Raw genomic sequence first — 22,231 nt, forward strand, 5'->3', positions numbered from 1 at the left:
GGGTGTAGCCAATGAAAGGAGGAGGAAAACACTTCTGACAGAGCACCCACTGGTTTAGAGAAGCTGCAGTGCTGGGCCCGCTTGGGAGGCAGTAAGAGCAAACAGAGCTGGAGACAGAGGTTGAAGTCCTGAGATCCCACGCAAAGGCATTGGAACACAATCCAAACACACAACTCTAATATCCTAAAGCCAAGGAGCCCCGTGCCATGCTGGTTTTTCGGGATGCAGCCTTGCCAGAATCTTGGATTGGAGAGAAGGAAGACACGACCGGTGGATAGAGGACTGATGCAATCGTCCAGATGAGAGACGAGGTCTTGAGCCGTGATGTATAACTGTCTTTGTACATCTGTCGTCCTCACCCACATGCGCAGAAGCATCGGAGGGAAAGAGGGCGCGTTGGAGAGGACGTGGGCGTTGAGGGCTGTGGAACTGGAGGAGAGAAGACATTTTTTTCCCTAAGGGGAATGGGTCCATGGAGATGCCCTTAGCTGAGACGAGAGACAGACAAGGGAAGTTCAGGAAGAGAACGAGAGCTCGGTCAGCGCCCAGTCCGCCTCTCCGCGTGGCGTTCCGAGGCCAGCTGTGCAGTGGCACACTGTGTTTCCTTTCTCTTGTGAGCGCCTTCCCCGTCCACACAGCCCTGGCAGGAGTTTCCTTGTACAGGATTCCCATACGTTGCCCACCCCCAGTGTCCAAGCAGAGCTGATGATCCAGGGAGAAACCACAGACTCTTGATGACATTTGCTGTTCGTGGGAGAACATGGCTTCCTGCTGTCTCCTCTGCGTCACTTACATTGTTACAATGGCATCAGTTCGCACTTTTGTGAGCAACTTCCCTGGTTATGTTGGTTAAGCTAGTGTTTGGCTCCGTGTACCAGTCGGCCTCATACAGTGACTTCAGCACACACAGAAACAGTTTGTCTCACAGAACAAGAAATCCAGGGGTAGGTGGTCAAGGAGCAGTATGGTTTTCAAGGAAATCATTAAGGATCTAGTTTCCTCCTCTACCATCCAGAGCAACACTTCCTATTCTCATGGTCCAAAAATGGCTATTTTACATCCAGATATTATGTCTATGTCCCAGGCAATAAATAAGAACGGAAAGGGCAAAAGGCGTGTGTATGCTAAGCCCGTCCATTTTTAGCACTAAAAAATAGCTTTCCCAGAAGTTCAACCCAAGACATTTATTCTTATACCTCATTGCCCAGAATTATGACACATGACCACGCCTCAATGCAAGGGATCCTGGGAAATTAAGTTACCTGGCCGGGTACACTGCTGTCAAAATAAATTGTGATTTGTAAAAGAAGGAAGGTGTAGGTTGGGGGCATACAATTAGCTGAGTCGGCCAGTCCCATTTTCCTATTCAACAGACAAAGGAGAATGTTCTCTTACAGGTCGGAGTGTCTGTCGATCTTTTTGATCTACAAGCATCGTGAAGACAGAGGAAAGGGAAGCTGAGGGCTCCGCAGGGAGGATGCTGCCCTGAGACTGAGAGTCTGACCTGTTTTCTGCAGTAGCAAGTGCCTTCCCGATACATTCTTTTCTCCCCCCTCCAAACGTCCCTGTCACAGGGGAGAAGAGGTGCTTACGATTCCAAGACAAGGCTGACCCAGGAAGACTGGATGTGAGGAGAGCAGAGCAGCCTGGACTGGCGTTACTGGGCCACTGACGTACGCTAACTTCTGTCTAGTGACTGACTAGACAAGGGGTGAAGGAAACCCCGGAGGAGCAAGAAGGGCCCTAGGTCAAGGATCCATCTGATTCTTCATTCCACAAATGTCCCCAATTCTCCACCTCTTCCTTTGCAATGCGACTCTGTTGCTAATGTCATCGAGATGGTATAGATGGTGCCAGTTTCCCAACCCTCGAATCTGGGCTGGCCTTGGGTTTTGCTTTGGTCAATAGAATACCGTGGCTATGGGCCAGGGTCACAGGCCATCATGCAATTTTGCTTCCTCTGTTGGAAACCTGTCCCTCACAGAAGCAAGTCTGAGCTAGAACGATGAGTGACAAGGAATGCAAGACCCATCGTGGCTGACCCCCACACGATTAGCTCCCAAGTCCTGGTGGCTCTTCCTTGAACATGCTTGTCCTACGTGGCCTCTCCTTTGCGTCTCCTCTGCCACCTTCCTAATTCGTCTTCCTTATTTCGTCTTCTCAGAAGATTTTATGTTGGGCAACCAGATAATTCTTCTTAAAACCAACTTGCCTGCTCCCCTGCGTGAAACAAACCAACCGCTTTCCTCAGCGGCTCCCTGGTGTTCCCCAAATAAAACTCAGATCCTCGTAGTCAGACCTCTCTCATGATTTCCTTGTGCCTGGAGAGGAACCTGTACACCTTCCTGTCAGATGCCAGAACCCTGCCTTCCACATCCAGTTCATCCTTCAGACTCACCTCAGAAGCCACTTCTCATCCCCCTAACGGGCTCACCCCCCTTTCTCCTCCCATGCAGGATGCTTACGGCACAGTGTCCCGTCTATAGCATTTCTTATGTATTGAAACATATTTTGGCAACACTATAGGCACTAAAAGCACAAGTTTTGAGGCCAGACCACTGTGGTGATTAAATGAATCAAGCACTGACTATCACATGGAATCAATGCAAAGCACTTCATGCAGACTAACTTTCATTCCTATTCTGGTGGCATGCATGTCTTATTTCCTGCTAAAATGTTCCCAGGTAGCAATGCCCTTCTGGTAGGGATGGTACCTTTTCCATAACTTTGCCTGGCAAATTTTGGTCAGAGTGTTAGTGAGAATTACTTGCTCACAAACTGATTTCTTATAGGGCTCTGGGTTAATTTCGTTTCCTGCTTTAATGTGTGATAACTTCATCGTCGTGAGAAATATGATAATTCACACTCACTGTGATTGATGTGTGGTTTGAGGATGTAGTTTGAGGATGTACTCAACTTTTTATTAGTGTTGATTAAGAAAACCAGTTTACAAGTCAGGGTATGTGTGTGAATAGAACAGTTGTTATGAAGTAATATGACATTGTAGTTACAATTCACACTCCCTATTGCACGCCCTCGTGCCAGTGCCAAGTCGCTTGTTAAGAACTTTTTTGAAATCCTTTCGTAAGTGCCCCTTATCTTGCCAAACTAGTTTTTTTGTAATGAGGTTGGAAGGAGGTTGGGCTGATGAAAAGAATAACATTTTATTTGAGGTTCTCGGAGCAGCTGGCCAGGCTGCGTTCCATTTCACAGACTGAAGTGGTGCAGAGCGTTTCCTTTGGCTGTTCTGCCAGTCAGGAAGAGGGCTGGCTACCCAGTAGAATATGTCATATTCCAAAATATTCTGGGCTTTTCCTAAAGAATCCATCTGTTATTTTACCTTGTGGCCATACTCAGTTTTCCCCTCTCACCTTGCCTGATGAAAAGATTGGAGGCAAATTTATGGCCTACCTGGAACAGTAGTATAGGACTTTGGCTCTGAGTTTGCTATTAGTTTTTTTTCCCCTGATCCTATTTAACTTTTTTTCATTCTTTCTTACTCGTTTTCAATTTGAGTCATCTTGTTTGCTACGTGTATGTATCATTTTAAGCACCTTAAGTCTCTTTTCAAATAAGAGGGGCAAAATGTACATAACTAATTTTTACACTATTCGCTCATTTTTGTTAGATCAAGGCAGGCCGAGTAGCTGAAGCACCAGATTTTGGGAAAGAGCCAGAAGCCCGTTTGAATTCCAGCTTTGACACTTAGTCACTGGGGGACCTTGGACAAGTTGTTTAACCTTTCTGAGTTCCTGCTCCGTAGAATGGAAGTAATAATCCATAACTCACAGAGGGGTCTTGGGGATTACATAAAATAACTCCTGTAAACTGCTTGGTGCATAGTAGGCATTCAATAAATGTCAGGTTCCTTCTTATTCCAGTTAATAATGCTTATTAGACTATATTAAAAACTAGAACCAGGCTGTGATAATGCATTTCTTTATTACATATTTAAGCCAAATAACTAATTTCCCCCAGGGGAGGGGACACATATGTTGAATTCTGTTCATTTGGTGAACTTATTTATTAATCTGTTTCCCCAGCGTTACTTAGTTTCATACTCCATAATTTAGTTTTCATGCAACAAAAATATCACAGTTCGGTATTCCTCTTAACTCTACTGTGATTGTTTTTTAAAAATCGATTACATTTGCTGCTTATTAGAGATCATTATTAATGACATTATCAGCTCAGTTGTTTCCTACGTACTTTGTGCTCACAAACTTTTGCTCTCAACCATTTCCCTGAGGTCTGAGGATTTAAAAGGATCAAGTTTTAAATGGCAACGTTATAGCAAAAGAAAAACAGGGGTGGGTGGGGAGACCCACACCGCCTGTGTTCTTTCGTGTTAATTTTATACGTTTGCATTTAAGTGGAGCCACGTTTCCCTCAAGGAAGGACCTAAGGAGCGGCAGACAGGAACCCTGGGAGCGGACTAACAAGCTGGGACCAGGGTACCATTGCACCTTTAAGGACTGGAGGCTGGGTGTTAGCTCAGCCTCCTTCCCGGCCCACCTCTGAACCCTGATTGACAGGGCGCCGGGCGAGGAGGAGCCCAAGGAGGCCCAGGAGGAGGTGCCAGCAGGAAAGCAGGGGAGGAGGGGCCGTCTTTTCACCGATGGCCAATCAGGGAAGGGGGAGTGGCCCGTATTTTCTCGGAGGACCAATCAGAGAAAGGGGCGTGGCCACGGCCACCTCCCTCCTCTCCCCCACCGCCTCTCCCCGCCCCTCCCCCTCCCCCTGCCCCCTCCCCTCTCCTCCCTCCTTTTCCTCCTCCTCCTTCTCCTTCTCCTCCCTCTCCTCGCAGGCTGTGGTTTTTCTGTGTGTGTTTCTGGAGTCCTGAGCCTGAGCTAAACAAAAGCAGGAGGCTGGCGGGGCTGCTGGAGTTTGCAGAGCCGGAGGAGGAGCGAGCCCGTGCTCTGCCTGCGCCGCGGCCGGGGGATCGGCTCTGGCTACAGCCCACCCCCTTTGAGATCACTCCGGCCGGGAGTGGGGGTGGGGGGGCAGCGAGGGGCGGGGGGAAAGTTTGCATTGCAATCCCCCTGCCTGGCTCTCCTTTCTCCCGATCCGTGCATATTTGCAAAAGGATTAAGCCACAGATTTAAGCGCCGGGAGCCCATTCCTGCCTTGCCAAGGAGACCGGACTGAACAACCCCAAGCCAGCTCTGATTTCTTGTCGTCCAGTGGGAAGGTGGTTTATTTTCCTTGCTTTTTGGAGTCAACACCCTTCCCCACCAACCCTCCTCCCCACCCTTACCCCGCAACCCCTCCACGCCCCCTCCCCCTCCCCACTCCCCATCCTCCCACCACCCTGCAAAGAGGCAAAGGGATTTTTTTTTCTTTTGGTCTTCTTTTTTTCCCCCTGCCCTGTTTATCCTGAAAAGGATTTGAAGACAGCTTGACGGATAAAAGCCTGGTGCTTCCCGGAGCCGCGCTCAGGAGCAGGAACCGGGCTGCGCTGCTCGGAGATGGACGAGCAGCCCAGGCTGATGCACGCCCACGCGGGGGTCGGCATGGCCGGGCACCCCGGCCTGTCCCAGCACTTGCAGGACGGGGCCGCGGGGACCGAGGGGGAGGGCGGCAGGAAGCAGGACATCGGGGACATCCTACAGCAGATCATGACCATCACGGACCAGAGTTTGGATGAGGCGCAGGCCAGGTGAGACGCAGCCTTTTCTTTTCCTTTCTTGGGTTTTTTTTGTTTTTCTTCTCTCGCAGGGGGAAACAATGGGAACCGAATCAACACAGCGCTTTCTTTTAAAATGTTATTTCTTTTCCCATTTTGACGAGCAACTCTATGGCGGAGGAGTGAAATTTGAAGGAGCGTTGTTCTCTGAAGTGTAATCGCCCCTGCCGTGAGGTGGCTGTGTGCATATTGTGTGTGTGTGTATGTGTGTGTGTGTGTGTGTGTATGAACACAGAAGCATTCACAGATATCCACACAAACACTCAGGCACGCAGAAAATACTGCCAACTGATCCAAAAGCGGCCCTCAGCACTTTTTACTGCTTTAAAGAAAAGTGCCAGAGAGAACAGAATTGTCAAGTTTTGAACAGCATTCCATGTCTTCTTGGTTAGGGAACCAGCGACATTACAAAACAAAATGTTCCAAGAACACTTTATTTACAAATTTAGTTGACTCCTTACCTAAATCAGAGACTTCTGATTTTCTTTCTTGATATACCCCTCCAAAATTAATTTCATCTTTTCCCCTTTATCCCCCTTTTAAAAAAAGCAAGATAATCCTTTGTCACTAGTTGTCAGCTATCCAGAAAATATTGTTTTCATTTAATTCTTTCAAAAAGAGCTGATGGAGAGATATAAGAGGTACTTTTGCTTTTAGACGTATTTGTTACTTTTAAGAAACCAGGATGTTTAGTTTAACTGTATGGTCTCCTAATTTGAGCCGGTTTACTAACCTTCCATGGCACAGAATGTATGGTCCTTTAAAAAGGGGTTAGGGGACAAAAATCAAGCACTCTCTTTTCCCCATCTTCTCCCAGGGCCACTTAGAATGCAACTACATAGAAATGAAGGCATGTGTGAATTTTGTGTATTTCAATACTACAGGACGTGACGGTCTTCATTAAAGAAACATAATAAATAAACTGGGTAGCTTCTCAACTTCACCCATCGCCAGGTACCTAGCTCTCCACTCTAGAATTCTACGGTAAATTCTCTTTAAAATAAAACATAGACTCAGTGACAAGCCACTAATCTCTTGCCCTTGACCATCTCAAAAGGAAGAATTTTAAAAACCTAATGATCACATAGATGTTTATAGTTGCTCAGCTTTGTTAAATCTCAGAAGTAGTATTTAAATATAAAAAAAAAATACATACATAATTCCTGTACCTCAAATGACTCAGTCATGGAAAAGACATCGTCATGTATGTATTTTCATCTTAGGGAAATAGGAATTTTGAGTTGAGACGAGAAGAAACAGTTGAAAACATGGATGTTATGAATTACAGTCGTATTTAAGCACATGCAACATGTATACTCCAACAGTACTGAGGTTTACAGTGCTTGAAAACTTAGAAATGTTCAAAGACTGGAACTATTACAAATGTTGTAAAATAGGAGAAAGTTTTCCAAAATTAATCAGTGCTGTTTTTGAATTTTATTTTCAGAAAAAAAAAAAGCTAATATGTATGGTAAGGGAAGATTTCCCACTGGCAGTCTCTTTTTGAATTAGAACAGATTTCTCCATTATATTGTTCCAGAAAAACAAACTCAGATATACCAATAAACTGCCTTAATAGCAAGTTTGTGAAGTGGAAGAGGCCAGTAAGACTGGAGATTCACCACTTTTCTGGTGTTTATCCTGCTCCTTTTTGTAAAACTGAGGATAGCCGTTGCTTGGCGGTTCCCCCTTTAATGGCCTAGATGCCGAGAGAGATCAGACACAATTTGGGGACAGGGAAATGTCTCTTCTCTCGCTACAGCCCCACTGATATGTTGTGGAAATTCAGAATCTCTTCTGTAAAGCCGTGGGGGGGTTTCTTTTGCTTTTTTTTTGTTTGTTTGTTTGTTTTGTTTTGTTTTTTTCTTTCTTTTTTCTTTTGGAATTTGGGCCTATATAGATATAAGACTACAATTAGTGAAAACTACTATTTTAAAAGGCCCCCAAAGAAATCTTTGATACATTAAGTCTTTTCCACCTTTTTTTCACCGGACAAAACTAAATCACCACTAAGCTTTCTTTTCGGTTTAACAATGTAACTCTACTTAGCAAATACTGTATCTGTTTTTTTCTTTCCCTACTCACACCTTCACAAGATACATTTATTACTTACAAAGTAAACCACTGGTATTTTAGATACAATATATGTATTTATTTATTTTGATACTCTTGAATTTTGAGCTGATTACTCCTCTGCTGTACAGTACATAGAGCAGTGCTTCTGGTTTCTGTTCTCCAGGAGGACGTGTGTCTTATGTTTTTTTTTTTTTTTTTTTTTTTTATTTTATTTTAACTTTCAAAGGGATTAAAGAAGAATTGCATGCGTTTTGAATGCCAGGGGCTTTCATTTATCTTTACACATTAATTTTAGTTAGTACACAGAATTCCCTCAGCCAATAGCCAATTCGATCAGTGTTTTGTTTCCAAAACAATATCCTGCTGCTAAGTGCTTCCACAGTAAAATAAAGGGAAAGGTATTGTTTTGTTCTTCAAGTGCATTCTGAATGCAGACACACTCAAGAACCAGGTAAGTCACTAATCTAAGAGGCAGAATTGTATTTATTTTTTTCCCCAATGGGCGCAAGGTCCTAATTGTAAATAATTGAATTTCAACTCCTGCAAATAAGCGGTGTGTGCTCAAGAGGCATAATGTGAACACAGAGAAATGAATTTACTCCCCATATGAGTATGTTTGCCCCCTGGCAATGCATTTCCATACTCTTTAACTTGGGGACTGAAATTTTATAAATTGACAGTTCTGCTCAGAAGACCTTTCAAGCGTCTTGTGTTTATGAGAATACGGGGAATCTGCGGAATGAATTCGAACACATGGGTGAATTAAATTTGAAAACACACACACACACACACACACACACACACACACACACACCCCGAGAGGCAGACAGCTCCTAGACGGGGGAGGCATGGATTGTACAATACTGTTAACCCACGCTGTGGGCTACGCTGCGTACACTGCCCGACAGGATTGTTGGTTAAGAATTCCACTTGGATTCAAGTCCTTGAATAAAAAACCAAAACAGCTCTGCCTAACTGGGCGTAATTGGCGTTAGTTCTGTGCTGTAGTTAAACCCCTACTCTCCCCCTGCTAATTAATATGATTTCTTTTCTGTGGCGGGCTCTCTATATTAAGCCATGGAACAACTGAAGCAGGCCACAGACTTCTGCTTGGTATATCGTTTTGGCTCAATGTTCAGTTTTTTTTCCCCGCTCATACATTATCAGCAGTTTGATCTTGAAAGTGTACCTAAGCTATGACGTTGTTGTTTTTTTCTTGCAGAAAACATGCTTTAAACTGCCACCGGATGAAGCCTGCCTTGTTCAATGTGCTGTGCGAAATCAAAGAAAAAACAGGTAGGACCGAGATTCCGACACTTAAGCATTTTCTTTGGCCAATTGAGTCGCTTAACCAGCAATCAGGAGCCCATTCTTTAAATATTAAAATTGCAGAATAGAAGTATTGTCAAGATTGATCGCGTGTGCCATCCGCAGGGCGTCCCAGTGGTCTGCTTCCCAGACAAGAAGCACCAAGTGTCCTGGGCAGTTCTTTGCAAGCGTTGCTGGGTTATTGTCCTGAAGTCTGTTCCCGGCTTCTTTGGAGTTCGGGCTCACATCGCAGTTCTGAAGGGACATTTATAGAATGATGTGCCTTTGGGGGAAAATATGAAAGTAAAAGTCCATTTCCTGAAGGAATACGTTTGGTCCATCTTTGAAAGATTCATTCTGGGGGAGTTGTTTAAAATTGCCTTTCCTTTCGCTTATACTTTCCTGCAGCAGTTCTGCCGGTGTTGTCAGCTACCTCTGCGGGAAGTGCAGGCAGCCCCGCACCGCAGGGTCCGGGGGTCCGGGTGACCTGTGGTGTCCTCTCAGGGAGAACCCGTGCCTTTAGGAGAACACAGCGCCATGAGATCACTCTTTTGGGTGTTTTTCTACTTTCTAGACACCGTAACACGTCCCACGAGGGCATTTAAATTTTAAAGCAACAATTAAAAAATAGCAGCCATCCATCAGAGGTATTCTTAACAGATGTTCTGGAAAGGACGCGTAGCAACATCCGCTTGTTGGTTGATTTGAAGCCTTCACTTCCTCAAGTGGGTGAATCTCTGTCTCGGAGCAAGAAAGAGTGTAGGAGGCGATCTGAAGCCAGGGAGTCAGGAACCAGGAGGAACGCGGGGCGGTTCTAAGAAGCGGGAGCTTCTGCTGGGCTCTGAGTCGCTGGCTTCAGAGCAAAGTACCTGACATCCCCTTTATTTATTTATTTTTTACAACAAGGAGCGTAACAGTCAATAATTCATATCTCAACCATATAAGCAAGGGCATGACGTGAATGAAAGTGACAATAAATATGATTGCGTGCCCAGTTGATATACATTGATAGTTACACATAAAAACGGGGCGGGGGGCGCAGGGCACCCAGGGTGGTTTTCTATTTGAGAGCTCTCTCTGTGTGTTTCTCTTTTAAAAAATAAATAGTTTCAAGATGTGACCGTTGATGGACTATGTAATTACTTGGGGCTTGGATTGTGTGTAAAATTAGTAAGCAGCTGCTTTGTTGAATGTTATTTGCGCCGGGCATGGCATCCTAGACAAAGCGCCTGAGTAACGACACTGGGAGGGTCTTCTGGGTGCCCCAGGTGCCCTGGCCCAGCCCTAACCTTATTGCGAGGCTGTTAATTGCATTATTTCAGCTGTGAGACACCTTTTAAGAGATTTGTGGGTTGTGTGTACGAATAGCAAAGCGCCCGTTCAGTTTGTCACACTTTTCAGTTTTCAGTGGTGTTTTTTTTTTTTTCCTCCCTATTAACTCAGAGCAGGAAACGTAAGGGCATATATACATTTCGTGCCTCTCCCCTTTTTTCTTCCTTCTCATTTTCTTTTGTGGTCTTGATGCTTATTTACTCTGACTATTTGGTTTGTTGAAATTTGTTTCTAATCTAGTACGTGCCCTGCGGACCTTGACTCATAAGATGTAGAATCAAGATATAAAGACATATTGGTAATCCAGGCTCCAGGGACTCCGTTTTTGAGGACACGTTATGAGATTTTTATTGAAAGGAAGCTCATCAGGGCACTGAACTGGATGTTGTGGCCAAAGTGTTTAATTCCAGTCTTCTAATTAAAGCCCACTGAGGCAGTGGGTCAAAGTGAGTGAGCAGGAATGAGATCTGCTTCCGGTTTAGCTTGTGTCTTATTCACACTGGCTAAACTATGGTGCTGCGAAGCCGTTGCATTGGTCAAAATAACACACGGGAGCTGAAATTCATTGTTTGAGTATGTATTTTGTTTTTTTAAATTTTCGGTCATTTAATGACATGAATATTTGGAGATCTTTAAAAATCTAAATGAAGGTTTTATGTGTTGTCTTTAGAATAATATATTTAAAAATACTTTGTCAAGTACAAATCCTGTAAATTGAAAATGACCGGGGTCACTGCCCCCGTGGGAAAGGGGAAATATGCGTGCACACACGCGTGCACACGCGCACACATGCACACGCACACGTACACACATGCACGCGCACACGTACACACATGCACGCGCACACACACAGTTTTGGATTGAGGGCATCGGTGGGGGAAAGTGAAAAAAAAGAAAAGATGAAAAAGGGCCTAGTTCCCTCTTGCCTTCAGCTCGTGTGTTGGAAGGCCGAGGGGACAGAATCAACCTCCCCTGGAATGTTGTGTGTCCTGTCGGGGGGAGACCGTGTGGTGTTGCAAAGAACCCTCTGATTCTGGAGCTCGGTCACTTCCAGCTCAGGCTCTGCTGAAGCCTGGTCCCCGCCAGCCTGTGTGCATGTGGATGTGTCCGAGACACACCAAGTGTAAAGTTGCAGGAGCTTTTATTTTCTGTTGATACAGAGCGAGTGAAAAGGTCGCTGGGATGGTCAGTTCACATACATTCCTTCATTGTGTTCTTAATTTCAAGCCTCCCCCCCACCCCGCATTTAAGGAGTAATTTTGAGCTTCCATCTGAAGCCTTGTGGACGTGGCTTGGTTTAGGGTGGGCTTTGTGTGTTTGTTTGTTTGTATTCTCACTGGAAGTTCATGCATTTGGCTCACCTAGGTCTTTACAAGGCAGCAGGACTGAGAGGAACATGGGCATTGCATCCGTTTGCTGTTTTTGCTTTTGTTATTGATTTTAGTTGGAAAACTCTAAGTAAGTAGGAAAACCAGCTAAGACTATCTCACCAACCTTTTGGAACTTGAAGGAAACACATGCACCCAAAGTAGGCAGAACCGGCTACATTACAGTTGATTGATAGGTATTGAAGTCAGAAATTACTGTGGGGGTATTGAAAAAAAAAAAGAACCCATGTGTCTTCTTGCTTCAGAGCGTGGGTAAGCCTTTATTTGATACCTTTTTGCTTTTTAAAATAAATGCTAAGAAGAAAGAATGCCTACAAAATGCTCGGCCAGCAGATCTCAAACAGCAGCAGGGAAAACCCGTCTACATCTGCAGCAATGTGTATTTCAGAAGTGGCTTTTATCTGTTTGCTCCTTCTGGGGACCACTTAATATGTCATTTTCTTTGTTTTTCAGGAACCATTTCTTGTCTTCTGACATGTTAGCAATAGACTGCATTTTCCATATGTGTAAATGCGGTGGTAGTGGGTTGGTGGAATGGAAGAGAAGGAAAAACACAGGCAAAGATCGCTTTTCTTCAAAAGACCTTGAGTATCTTTTAAAACGTTTCTTGATTTTCCTTTTTACTTCTGTGTCAAAAAATCATGCCGGTTTAAAAATTAGGAAAACCCAGAAAATATTGGGTGCCATTTACTGAGGAGAATATTTATAGATAACAGTGAATAGCTGTGATTGTTGTGACTAGTTTTTAATTTTAGAACATAATAGCTATAGATGGCACTTTCTAGTTTTCCTTCTGTGCACTGAAGTTAACGCAAATCAAGTCACTGAAGGAGGTTAAAAAATTATTTTTTGCTCCCTTAACACCCTTTTGTTCTCTCTCTGTTCTTTTTTCTCTGTGTTCAATTAACACCCCCATCACAGAACTGTAGTTTTTTTTTTTTAAGTCTACTACTGTATTTCACTTTTGACACCTCCCTTATTATTCTCACCTGCCACTTCTTTTTAATATGGCAATTACATTATGGGGTGTCTACTCGTCTCCTTACAGCATTAGAGGATAATTTGCGTGTGCGTGCACACATGTGCACGTGTGTGTTTTATATGTAGGGGCAGGGGCGCTATGGAAGGACGCTGTATGGGGCAGGGCAATAATTGTGATCGTGTCAGGCCTTGAGCAGAGGACAGGGCTGAAATAACTTCAGACGATTTCGAGCTGCCTCTGATCAGATTCCCCTTGGAGTGGAACTGGCAAGAGTGACTTTTCCCAGAAGTCCATCTGCAGCAGGCAAATGCAAACCCTTTTTCTTGCTGATGAGAGAATTCAAGTATTTGTGGGGGTTTTTTTCCCCAAGGGGCTGAGAGAGAGAGAAGGGGCGCAAAGCCAAGGTCGGGGAGCCCCAGCGTTCTCCCTGACGTTCTCCCTGACACCACGCCTGGGGCTTAGCAACATGGGACACAGAAGTATTGTGGTCACACTGCGTCCCAGTTATTGTGACCTGGACGTCAGCTCCAGGGCTTCTGGACATACAGGGAGCTCATGGGGAGACGTGTCCCTCCGGTCCAGTCACTTGCGTGTAATCGATTTTTAGACAAATTCTGGCATCTGAGAGGTAGGGAAGAAGGTGCAAAGGGCAGTTGGGTCAAACGTAGCAGAAGAGATTTTTGGAAATTTGCTGTCATTTCTTCTAACAATAGGGGAGTCTATTTAGATTTAGGCCAAACCGAGGAAGCTGGAAGGGGATTTGTGAGAGGGGAAGCAAGGAGAGAGACTTGTGACCTAGGAAGCGTGGGGTGTCAGGAGCTAGGAGGAGAGGCTGTGGGTTTCCGGGGGCCGGGGGGGGGGGGCTGCCTGTGTGTCACTCAGTGCTGGTGCTGTCCTGTCATGTTTTTTCTACTGACATACATGAACTTCTGGTGGCTGTTGTGGGCAGGATTACAAAACATACCCCCAAGCAAGTAAACAATCCAAAACTTAGATACTGAACATACTTAACTAGGGAGGCGTTTTAATTCTAATGTGACACATAACCCTGGCTTCTTTGGAGATCCAGTTTTTACATGCACGCTTTAGGAAACCTTAGCCTTAATGCTGGTTTCAAACCTCTTCTAGATGGATGCTGTTATGCTTTGAACTTGGTGATGTGGATCTAAATATCCTTTTATTCCTTTTCCTTTTTATTAAAAAAGAAGATGTACCCCCAGCCCCACATGACAGAGGCAGTGTCCCAGGTCCAGCTCCCCAGACAGCTGTTATTCAGCGTCCTATGACCCGGGGGCAGCCGTCCATTTGCGCTGCCGTTTCAGCCGGGGCTGCGGGAATTACATAATGCTGGTTCCAGCCCTAAGCAAGTGTGGGGAGATGTAAGGAAAACCGTGATTGATAAATAAAATCGGGTGGACTAATGAGTTGTTTGCAAAGTGCTCTGCACTCTCTGGGCTGTATAATAAAAGATGCTTTAGCTTCTATAATAAATTATCTGAGGACTCATGTCCTGTTCCATCTCATAGCATGTCTTGTGTTAACTCTTTCGGGCCAACAAAGCACATCGACGCGTCTCTAACTGAGTAGTGGGTGGTTCGTGGTCCCTCGTGTCGAGGCGTCACGGGTTGAATCTTTTGCCCTGTCTGCATCTTAGAGATGTCACTCCTCCGAACTTGGCAGAGTGATTTCCAGAAAAAGAAAAAAAAGGGAAAAGAAAAAAAAAAAGTGCGGGTATAGACTGTCATAAGCTTATAAAACCTGTCTCCCTTTATGGCAGAATAAGGCCAGGAGTTACTCCCCGGAAGGTCTTCTTATCTCTGACAGCTCCGTTTCAATCTCTCAATTATTGGTGGAGATCAAGATGGCAATGGTGGAAAAATTGATCCCTTCTGGTTTAGGTCATGGTTTCAACGACATCTTCCACTGACACGAATATCATTAGTGGGTGCTGGGGTGGACGCCTCACACCTGTACTCGTTCTGGACCTTCCACAAAACAGTTACAGGATGACAGGCAAATTGCTTAAGTGACTTTAGGGGAAACTAGAGTAGTTAGGGACTTGGCTACGGGGCTAGCTGACTGGGCTAGCGTCACCGATCCCCCACATTTTGCTGTGTGACCTTATTCAAGTCACTAAAGCTCTCTGTGCCTCATTTTCCTCACTTAGCAGATGAAGATAATGGTATCTCTCAGGGGTTGTTAGGATTACATGAGGTAATATATGTAAATTACAGTGCCTGGTACAGAGTAAACAGTCAGTAACTGTTAGCTCTTATTATTTCTGGCCCTGTTTTCTTGGAGGGAAAAAAGAGGCTTGCACCAGATGGTCCCTAAAGACCAAGCCAATTCCAAGACTCTGTGATTCTATGCTGAAAAGAGACCAAAATTGCTGAATTTAAGATTGGCTTTCTTTTGTTTCTCTTGCCATTCTCTCAAAGTGAGAATTAGCTATCTCTGGCCAAAAGGCTGGCACTCAGTTGGAAGAAGAGAGAAGAAAAAAGGGGGTAAAAACAAAGACAAAGGTTTTTAATTATCCACACACTGGACACCAACCCCCTAAAAAGCTAGAATTGCATACATTAGTGATGGTGTTTTCTTAGTATCAGCAACTGGAGATATTATGTAATCACAGTGAAAAATATTTTCCCTCTAAAAACACATAGGCACATCCATTCAACTCACAAAGTTTCAAAGCAAGAAGAGTGTGTTTAGGACCTCTCCCTGTCTTCCTGAAATGTTCCTTATTTAGGAAAAATGTTCTCTTTGTCATAATAGCAGCCTTAATACAGAGTAGGTTTCTTTTTTATAGCTTTCTTGCGCTATATTTCATATATCATGGAATTCACCCCTTGTAAGTATACAGTTCAGTAGTTTTACTATATTCACAAAATTGTGCAACCATCACCACCGTCTAAATTTAGGATATTTTCATTCCCCTCCCCCCCACAAAACTCAGCACCCGTTATCAGTCAGTTTGTATTTCTCCCTTTGCCTAGCCCTCAGTGACCACTAAGCTCTGTCTCTATGGATTTGCCTGTTCTGGACATTTTCACATAAATGGAATCATGCAACACACGTTTTGTAAGTAGCTTCTATCTTTTGGCATAATGTTTTCAGGGTTCGTCCGTGCTGCAGCCAGTGTCAGTACCTCCTTCCTTTTTATGACTGGGTAATACTCCACCGATGGCTGCACCACTTTTTGTTTATCTGTCCATCAGTTGGTCGGTGGACATTTAGGTTGTTTCCGTGTGTTGGTGTTGCTGGGGATATTTGGTCACAAGTTTTGCATGGACATGTTTTTATTTCTCTGGTTAGATGCCTAGGAGTGGACTTGCTGGGTCGTATGCTAGCTCCGTGTTTCGAGGAGCTGCCCACTGTTCTGTAGGGGGGCTGTGGTAGGTGTATTCTGAAGTCATGTGGTAAGTGACGCTAAGTTTGTCGTCGGCACACCCAGCATTCCATTTTTTCAACCTTTTTCTCCAATCAGTGACCTCTCCTTGCCTCCGTGTTCAGGGCTCGACTGTCCTTTTTCGTCTTCTTTGGTCAGTACTTACGCTAAGAAAACAATATTGTGATAAATACGTTTGGCTTGAAGTGTGCATGGCCAGAATGTATGGGAAGGCCCTCTCAGCGATGTGCATGACGAAGAGGAAAAAACTCAGTCGAAGGAACAAATCTCTCCTTGGAGGTCCTGTGTCAGGCTCCCGAGAGGAAGCCTTTTGCGACAGAGATAGGATGGCTGGCGTGGCCTTTGAGGAAAAGCAACCTGGATTCCAGTCCTAGCTTGTTCTGTGACATGAGCACGTTGTTTGATTTCACGGAGCTTCAATTTCCTCATATGGGCAGGAAAGCTACCACGTCAGGTTGCAAAAAGGGCCCAACAAGACGAGACTGCAAAGCTCAGAGTTCCTCGGGTTTCCTCAGTAAATGGCCAGTACTGTTGTTTTCCTGAAACCACGCGGCAGACTGCTGCCCTTGCCTGCCACTGGTTTGGCTCTGTCTGTCCAGGCTGGGTGTTCTCTCAGCCCTGGCCGACTCGCAGGCCCACGGAGTGCTTCCCGGCCCTCCGTCAGATGCCTTAAATGGTTGTGGACATGGGAGGGAAAAACATCTTAGGCACAGCTCAGTGAAAGCAGCACAGCATTCCCGCATCTCCCCTCTTCAAGCCTCCAGTTCTAGGGAGAGCCTCGAGCAGGGCTGTTCAGTGAACACACACACACACGTCACTTGAAATGTAATGTTTCACATTTCTCGTAGCCCATTAAAAAAAATGTACAAAGAAACAGCGGACATTACTTCTAATAATACATGGTATTTAAATCCTGATATATCTAAAACATTTCAACGTGTGATCAACGTAAAAACTTTAATGAGACATTTTTTTTCCTTTTTTTTTTTTTTTTGTCCTAAGGCTGTGAAAGCCACTGTGTATTTTACACACACGGTACCTCTTCCCTTTGGACGAGCCACACTTTCAGTGCTCACAGCCACGTGCGGCTCGTGTCCACCTCGCCGGACGGCACGACCACGCAACGGCTGTTCTGGCACGAAGATTTGCTTTGTTCTTTTTTGGCGCCGTTTTTACACTCTGAGGAAGACATGTGGTTGTTCCTACTCAGATGTGACCTGCTAGTTCGGTGGCAATTGGAAGAAGCATGTCTGAGGCATCTCTTTCTGGGAGGGACCGTCCACGGCTGGGACGTCCCTCTCCTTCTTTCTTCCCCTAATGTCTTGCTTTAAGCTTTGTTTCCTTATTCTTAACAAACTCTGAAGTGATCCCTAAAATAGCATGACTGGGTGGCACAGCCCCCTCGTTCATTTTCTACAGCTAGAAACTGGGAGACGAGTACGGGGGGCTCCATGGTGTGCCCAGTTGGCTGGACCCCAAGCCTGGAGGCCGAGGCCTGACGCTGACGGCTTTCAAGTTCGCACGTTATTTTGAGAATGCCATTTAACCGCGTCGTCTCAGGTTTCCACATCCACGCGGTGGGTGTCTCTGGAGCGTCTAACGTGACCCACATTTGTGTGTCATGAGCCCGGCACGTCCCCTGCCAAGGCCAGGCTCCCTGGGCGGACGCCGCGAGCAGCACTGAGAAAAGGAAACACGTCCTTGTTGGGGCAGCTCTGACGTGTCCCGTGGCTCCTCTGGTCTTTTCCAGACAGGCCTGTGACACTGCTCGTGGCGGCTGAAAGCTGCCTGCACCCCTCAAGTCGAATTGGAGAAGGCGAATGGAAGGGCAGAAACTTCGTGCTAGTTCCCTTTTGTCAATTGAATCTTTGAGCATCACACCACAAGGCCCGGCAGGCAGGCCCAGGGCAGCCCCCCTGGCTGGCTCCGTGGCTGAATGCAGATAACGCTGCTCCTGCCTCCTGTGCGTTTGTAGCTATTGGGCTCTAGACTGGAAATGGCTTTTGGGAAATACCGAGACCTGCGGTTGCAGGTTGGGACTGCAGTGTATTCCTTTGCGAGTTTGTATGCTGCAGCCCAGGAGGTCAGGAAGCTCAGCTTTGGTTTTCACCTGGGCACTAAGAACTTGTGCACCGTTTACCGCCGCTGAAATCCTAAAATAATGTCTGCTTCCCACCTACCTGTCGGTGGGGCTGCTGGAAACTTAAAGTGGGGGTGTTCACAGAGGTGTTTGATTTTCCTTAAAGTGCGGTCCAGTGAGTGTGAGAGGAAAGCTGCGTCTCTGCCCGGCTTGGGAACGGTCGGCGATGCCCGAGGGCCTGTGCTGGGGGTGCCGAGAGCCAGGGGTCTGGCCGAGGGCGGGAGGTGCGCCTCCTGAGAGGAGCCCCGTCATAATTTTCATTGTCCACAGTTTGCCTTCATCTTCTGTCCCTAACACAGAAGGCGTCTCCCAGGCCCCAAAGCTGCGCCCAGCCTGCGTGCTCTGAACGGCTCTGTGGATAAGAGGGAGGAGAGGCACTTCCTTCCTATGGCATTTCATGACGAGCTCGGGGCCCTGCACCCGCGTAGGTGAACAGACACTTACAAACAGAGTGGGCAGCACAGGCCCAGCTGGCCTTTGTGTGGCCTCCTTTCCCGGGTGCCTGTAATCCTAACCCCTTGTGGGGCGCAGTGGGGGGGGCACCTGGGTGGGTGCCCGGGAGGTGCTGTGGGTGAAGGCTGACAAGGAACCACAGGGTGTGAGGAGTAAATTCAAGCAGCTTCGTCCTGAGGCCAAGAAGGGGGAAAGGAAAAAACAACAAGCAAAGGAAGCCAGCTCGGAGCTCAGATCAGGCGGAGAGAAGTCAGAGTCGTCTGGGAGGTGTTTCAGGGGATGCACTGCCCCCACCCCAATGAAACCTTTGGAACTTGAGAAAATGCTCAGAAACCCTGGAGGAGCCCCACGGCCTGGGGCTCAGACGAGAGGCCGCATTTGGGCAGGAGCGTGATTGCGGGGCCTTGGTGGAAACCCACACAACCAGCCTCGCAGAGGAGGGGCTAGGGGCATGAGGCCTCCTGTGCCAAGCTGCTGACCCAAGTGTGGGCCTCGTGCACGTGGCACGGGCACTCAGGCACGGAGAAGGGATGCGGCCTGAGCCCCCCAGCCCCCCAGTCCTGCACAGGCCACCAGCACGCACCAGGCGGCTGAGTGCCCAGCGTGGGGCTTGGCGCTGCCTTCGTTACGTCCCTGCTCGTTGGCTCCCGGGCCAGCCCCTCCATCCAGGCCGACCTCAGGGTGATAGAAAAGGGCCCCACCTCAGGAGAGCACTTCCCAGCCTGGGCCTCAAGGTACGTGCAGCTCTGTCCCCAGGCAGCAGCCCGGGGCCTGTCCCTGCACAGGTCCAGGCTGCATTTTGGGGGGCAGTGCCCATGCTGTGCAGACACCCTGGTGGTTGAGCGTACAGCAGTGAGATGCAGGGGAGGGCGGCGTGCACGCACATGGCCGAGTGTGTGTTCACACACGTGTCAGCGTGCAGCCCCTTTCTTGGGTGGCTCTGTGCTGTTTAGTCAGTAAGTATTCCCACTCATGCTCAGTGGTGTTGGAGTGAGTCAGACACCTCCGTGTGGACTTCCTGCAGTGACCCTGCCGTCTTCTCTCTCAGTTCTCACTGGGAGCACCGCTGAGCACCCATCTTCCCCCGAGCACTTCATCTTCCCCTGGGGAGATTTTTAACCCAGAGAACCTTGATGTCTTCAAACAGCACTGACATTTGTTTCTGTTAAGCTTGGCCTAATTTCTTTAACAGTTGGAGAAGGTTTGGGGCCCCCAAACCTGCCTCGTTTCTTCTATGGCAGCTTGTCTTGTCTCAGAGGAATGTCTGAAGGGGCCTCAAGCTGCCTTATTTTTGCAAGAGTCTTGGGAAAACAGAGACTAGATTTGGGTAGCTGCTCCCCCCGTTGCCCCCCCTCTTCCCCACACACAGAGTTGCGTCCCCTCCCCCACCTGGTCGACTGGAGCCCAGGCAGGAAGGGGCTGTCATCAAGCTCAGGCCCAAGCGGTGTCACTTTATTTTTCTTCTTAGAAAGTTCCACTAGGAAAGATGGTCTTGATGTGTGATTATTATTCTTAAAAGGATTCTTGTGCTTTCCTACGTGTTATAGCTGTTACAGTCTCGCAGGGCAACCACCAGGTCCTACGACAGACCCTCCAGAAACTTCCTATGGGATCAGTGTGGGAGAGCTGGAAGTCAGAAAGCTTGAATTCCCTAATTTCTTTGAAAATCTATGAATTGATTCTCTGTAAATTTCCACCGGCCCAGCCTGCGATCCACCAGCGGGAGGCTCAGGCCCCTTCTTAATCTCACAGGATGAGTTTCTCATCCCAGTGACTAGGGAGAGGGAAGGTTACTGTGTAGCTTGTGAGTTCCCATGTTACTATGTTACTTCTTATTGCTACAGTTGTGGCAGCTAAACGTAAGTGTAGCGAAAAGGAGAGCAGCGGGGGTGATAATAAAGAATGAAAGTAATTGCTTCCCCAGCTCCGGATTTGGACACTCCCGCCCCCAATCTACTGCCCTGACTCCTCCCTTTTGAGGGGATTTGGGTGAGATACCTTGGTAATGACCCCTGTGGAGTCACGGAGAGAAGCGGGACACGGTGGCTTCCATTCGGGCCATCGTGTCAAGATGCCATTGGAATATGTCTTCTCACCGCTCATGTCACCCCCGGAATGTCGCCCTTCAAATGTGTGGGTTGTAGGAGCTTGATTGTTTTTAAGTAAGTCTGGCCAAATATTTTTGAATCCCATTTATTCTGGAGATGTTGGGAGACCACCGGTATGTCCCACAGGTTGAATAAATGAAAAGGTTGAAAAGGAATTCCTGTTTCGTTCGGGTTTAGCTTTTCTGGACCAGTTAGCATTTTCATTTCAGATTTCGTGGAGGGCATGATGGAGTGGCAGAGTCTGTGCTCCATTTCGGTCCGCTCAGTGCTGCAGCAACTATTTCTGGACCTTTTCTGGAGGAGGCGTCGTGAAGGAGACGAGGAATCGCCGCGTGTAGCTTGTGGTCTTGTCCACTGGAACTTACGGCCCATAAGGGGCCTAAGTCACGGTCACGCTCCTGGTGTCGTGGGCCTCCGACCTGCCCCCAAAGCCCTGTGCCCACGACAGCCCTGCATTCCTTGAGCGTGTGGCTGTGACGGTCGTTCTGACTGAAGTTCATTACCAGTCGTGCAGAGGCAGCTCTGAGCCACCGTTGCTGCTTTTCACTTGGGCAGCTTGAGAGCCGCTCTGTGTTTGGGTCCTGGCACACGTGGCCTTCTTGTCTTTCCCTGAGGCCCGTCACCCAGGGCTGCATGTCCCTTCTGCGCTCCTTTCACTCTCTCTCGTCCCCTTCCCCCCTCCACAGGGGCCTCCCCCACACCTCCCAATTGCTATTTGCCCACTTTGTGACCTGAGAGCACTTGGCATTTCCCTGGGATGGCTGGAATTTACGGCCTGCTGACTAGGTATCCTGTGACATTTGCTCACCTGGGCAGCTTAAGCTCGCAGTGGGCCTGAGGGACCTGAGAGGAAGTGTGAAATTTACCTCCGGCCCCTGGGTTCCGGCAGGGAGACAAACAGCGGTGCGTCCTAGGAGCTGGAATTCGTTTTGATCACGGCACGTACTTAGTTATATATATATTCATAACACACGGATGATGTATTCAATAAATGCATTTAGACAATTTGTGCATTATCTCTCATTCTCTGGTCATTATTTTAACAAATTAAATTTTCACGGTTAGCTTCCTCGTTCACACTCGCACCGTCCCCGCACCCAGCTCCGTCCCCGCCGGTCGGAGGTGCTGGGCTAACGGAAAGCTCTCGGAGGCCTTCTGCCATTACCCCGTCTCCTGACAGTTCCCGAGATGCTGCTGCTGGCTTTCTCGTCGCGGCCCTTCTGCTGGTGAGGAAATAGCTGCGATCAAACTGGCCTAGGAGCTGGTTCAGTCCAGTTCCTGGGACAGGCCAGCCGTGGAGGCTGCTCGGCTTGTGGAACACACAGGCTCTCAGTCTGTCTGTCTGTCCT

At 47.2% G+C, this 22,231-nt stretch overlaps 1 protein-coding gene across 4 annotated transcripts in view; it reads left to right on the forward strand.

The window, feature by feature from the left end:
• The first annotated feature begins 4,784 nt into the window (after window positions 1-4,784).
• The window catches only part of PBX1 (PBX homeobox 1), a 246,690-nt gene continuing 229,243 nt past the window's right edge, over window positions 4,785-22,231 (forward strand). Inside the window, exons 1-3 of one of the 4 annotated variants that reach the window (XM_033092290.1) lie at window positions 4,785-5,191; window positions 5,385-5,659; window positions 8,985-9,058. In XM_033092290.1, coding sequence (XP_032948181.1) covers window positions 5,469-5,659; window positions 8,985-9,058 — 265 coding nt within the window. In that variant the 5' untranslated portion in view covers window positions 4,785-5,191; window positions 5,385-5,468. Of the gene's footprint in view, window positions 5,660-8,984; window positions 9,059-22,231 lie in introns of all 4 variants that reach the window. The other 3 variants (XM_033092294.1, XM_033092291.1, XM_033092295.1) reach the window with 3 other exon arrangements.

The sequence above is a fragment of the Rhinolophus ferrumequinum genome, chromosome 22 (genome assembly GCF_004115265.2).
Source record: "Rhinolophus ferrumequinum isolate MPI-CBG mRhiFer1 chromosome 22, mRhiFer1_v1.p, whole genome shotgun sequence".
In the NCBI taxonomy this organism is placed as follows: domain Eukaryota; kingdom Metazoa; phylum Chordata; class Mammalia; order Chiroptera; family Rhinolophidae; genus Rhinolophus; species Rhinolophus ferrumequinum.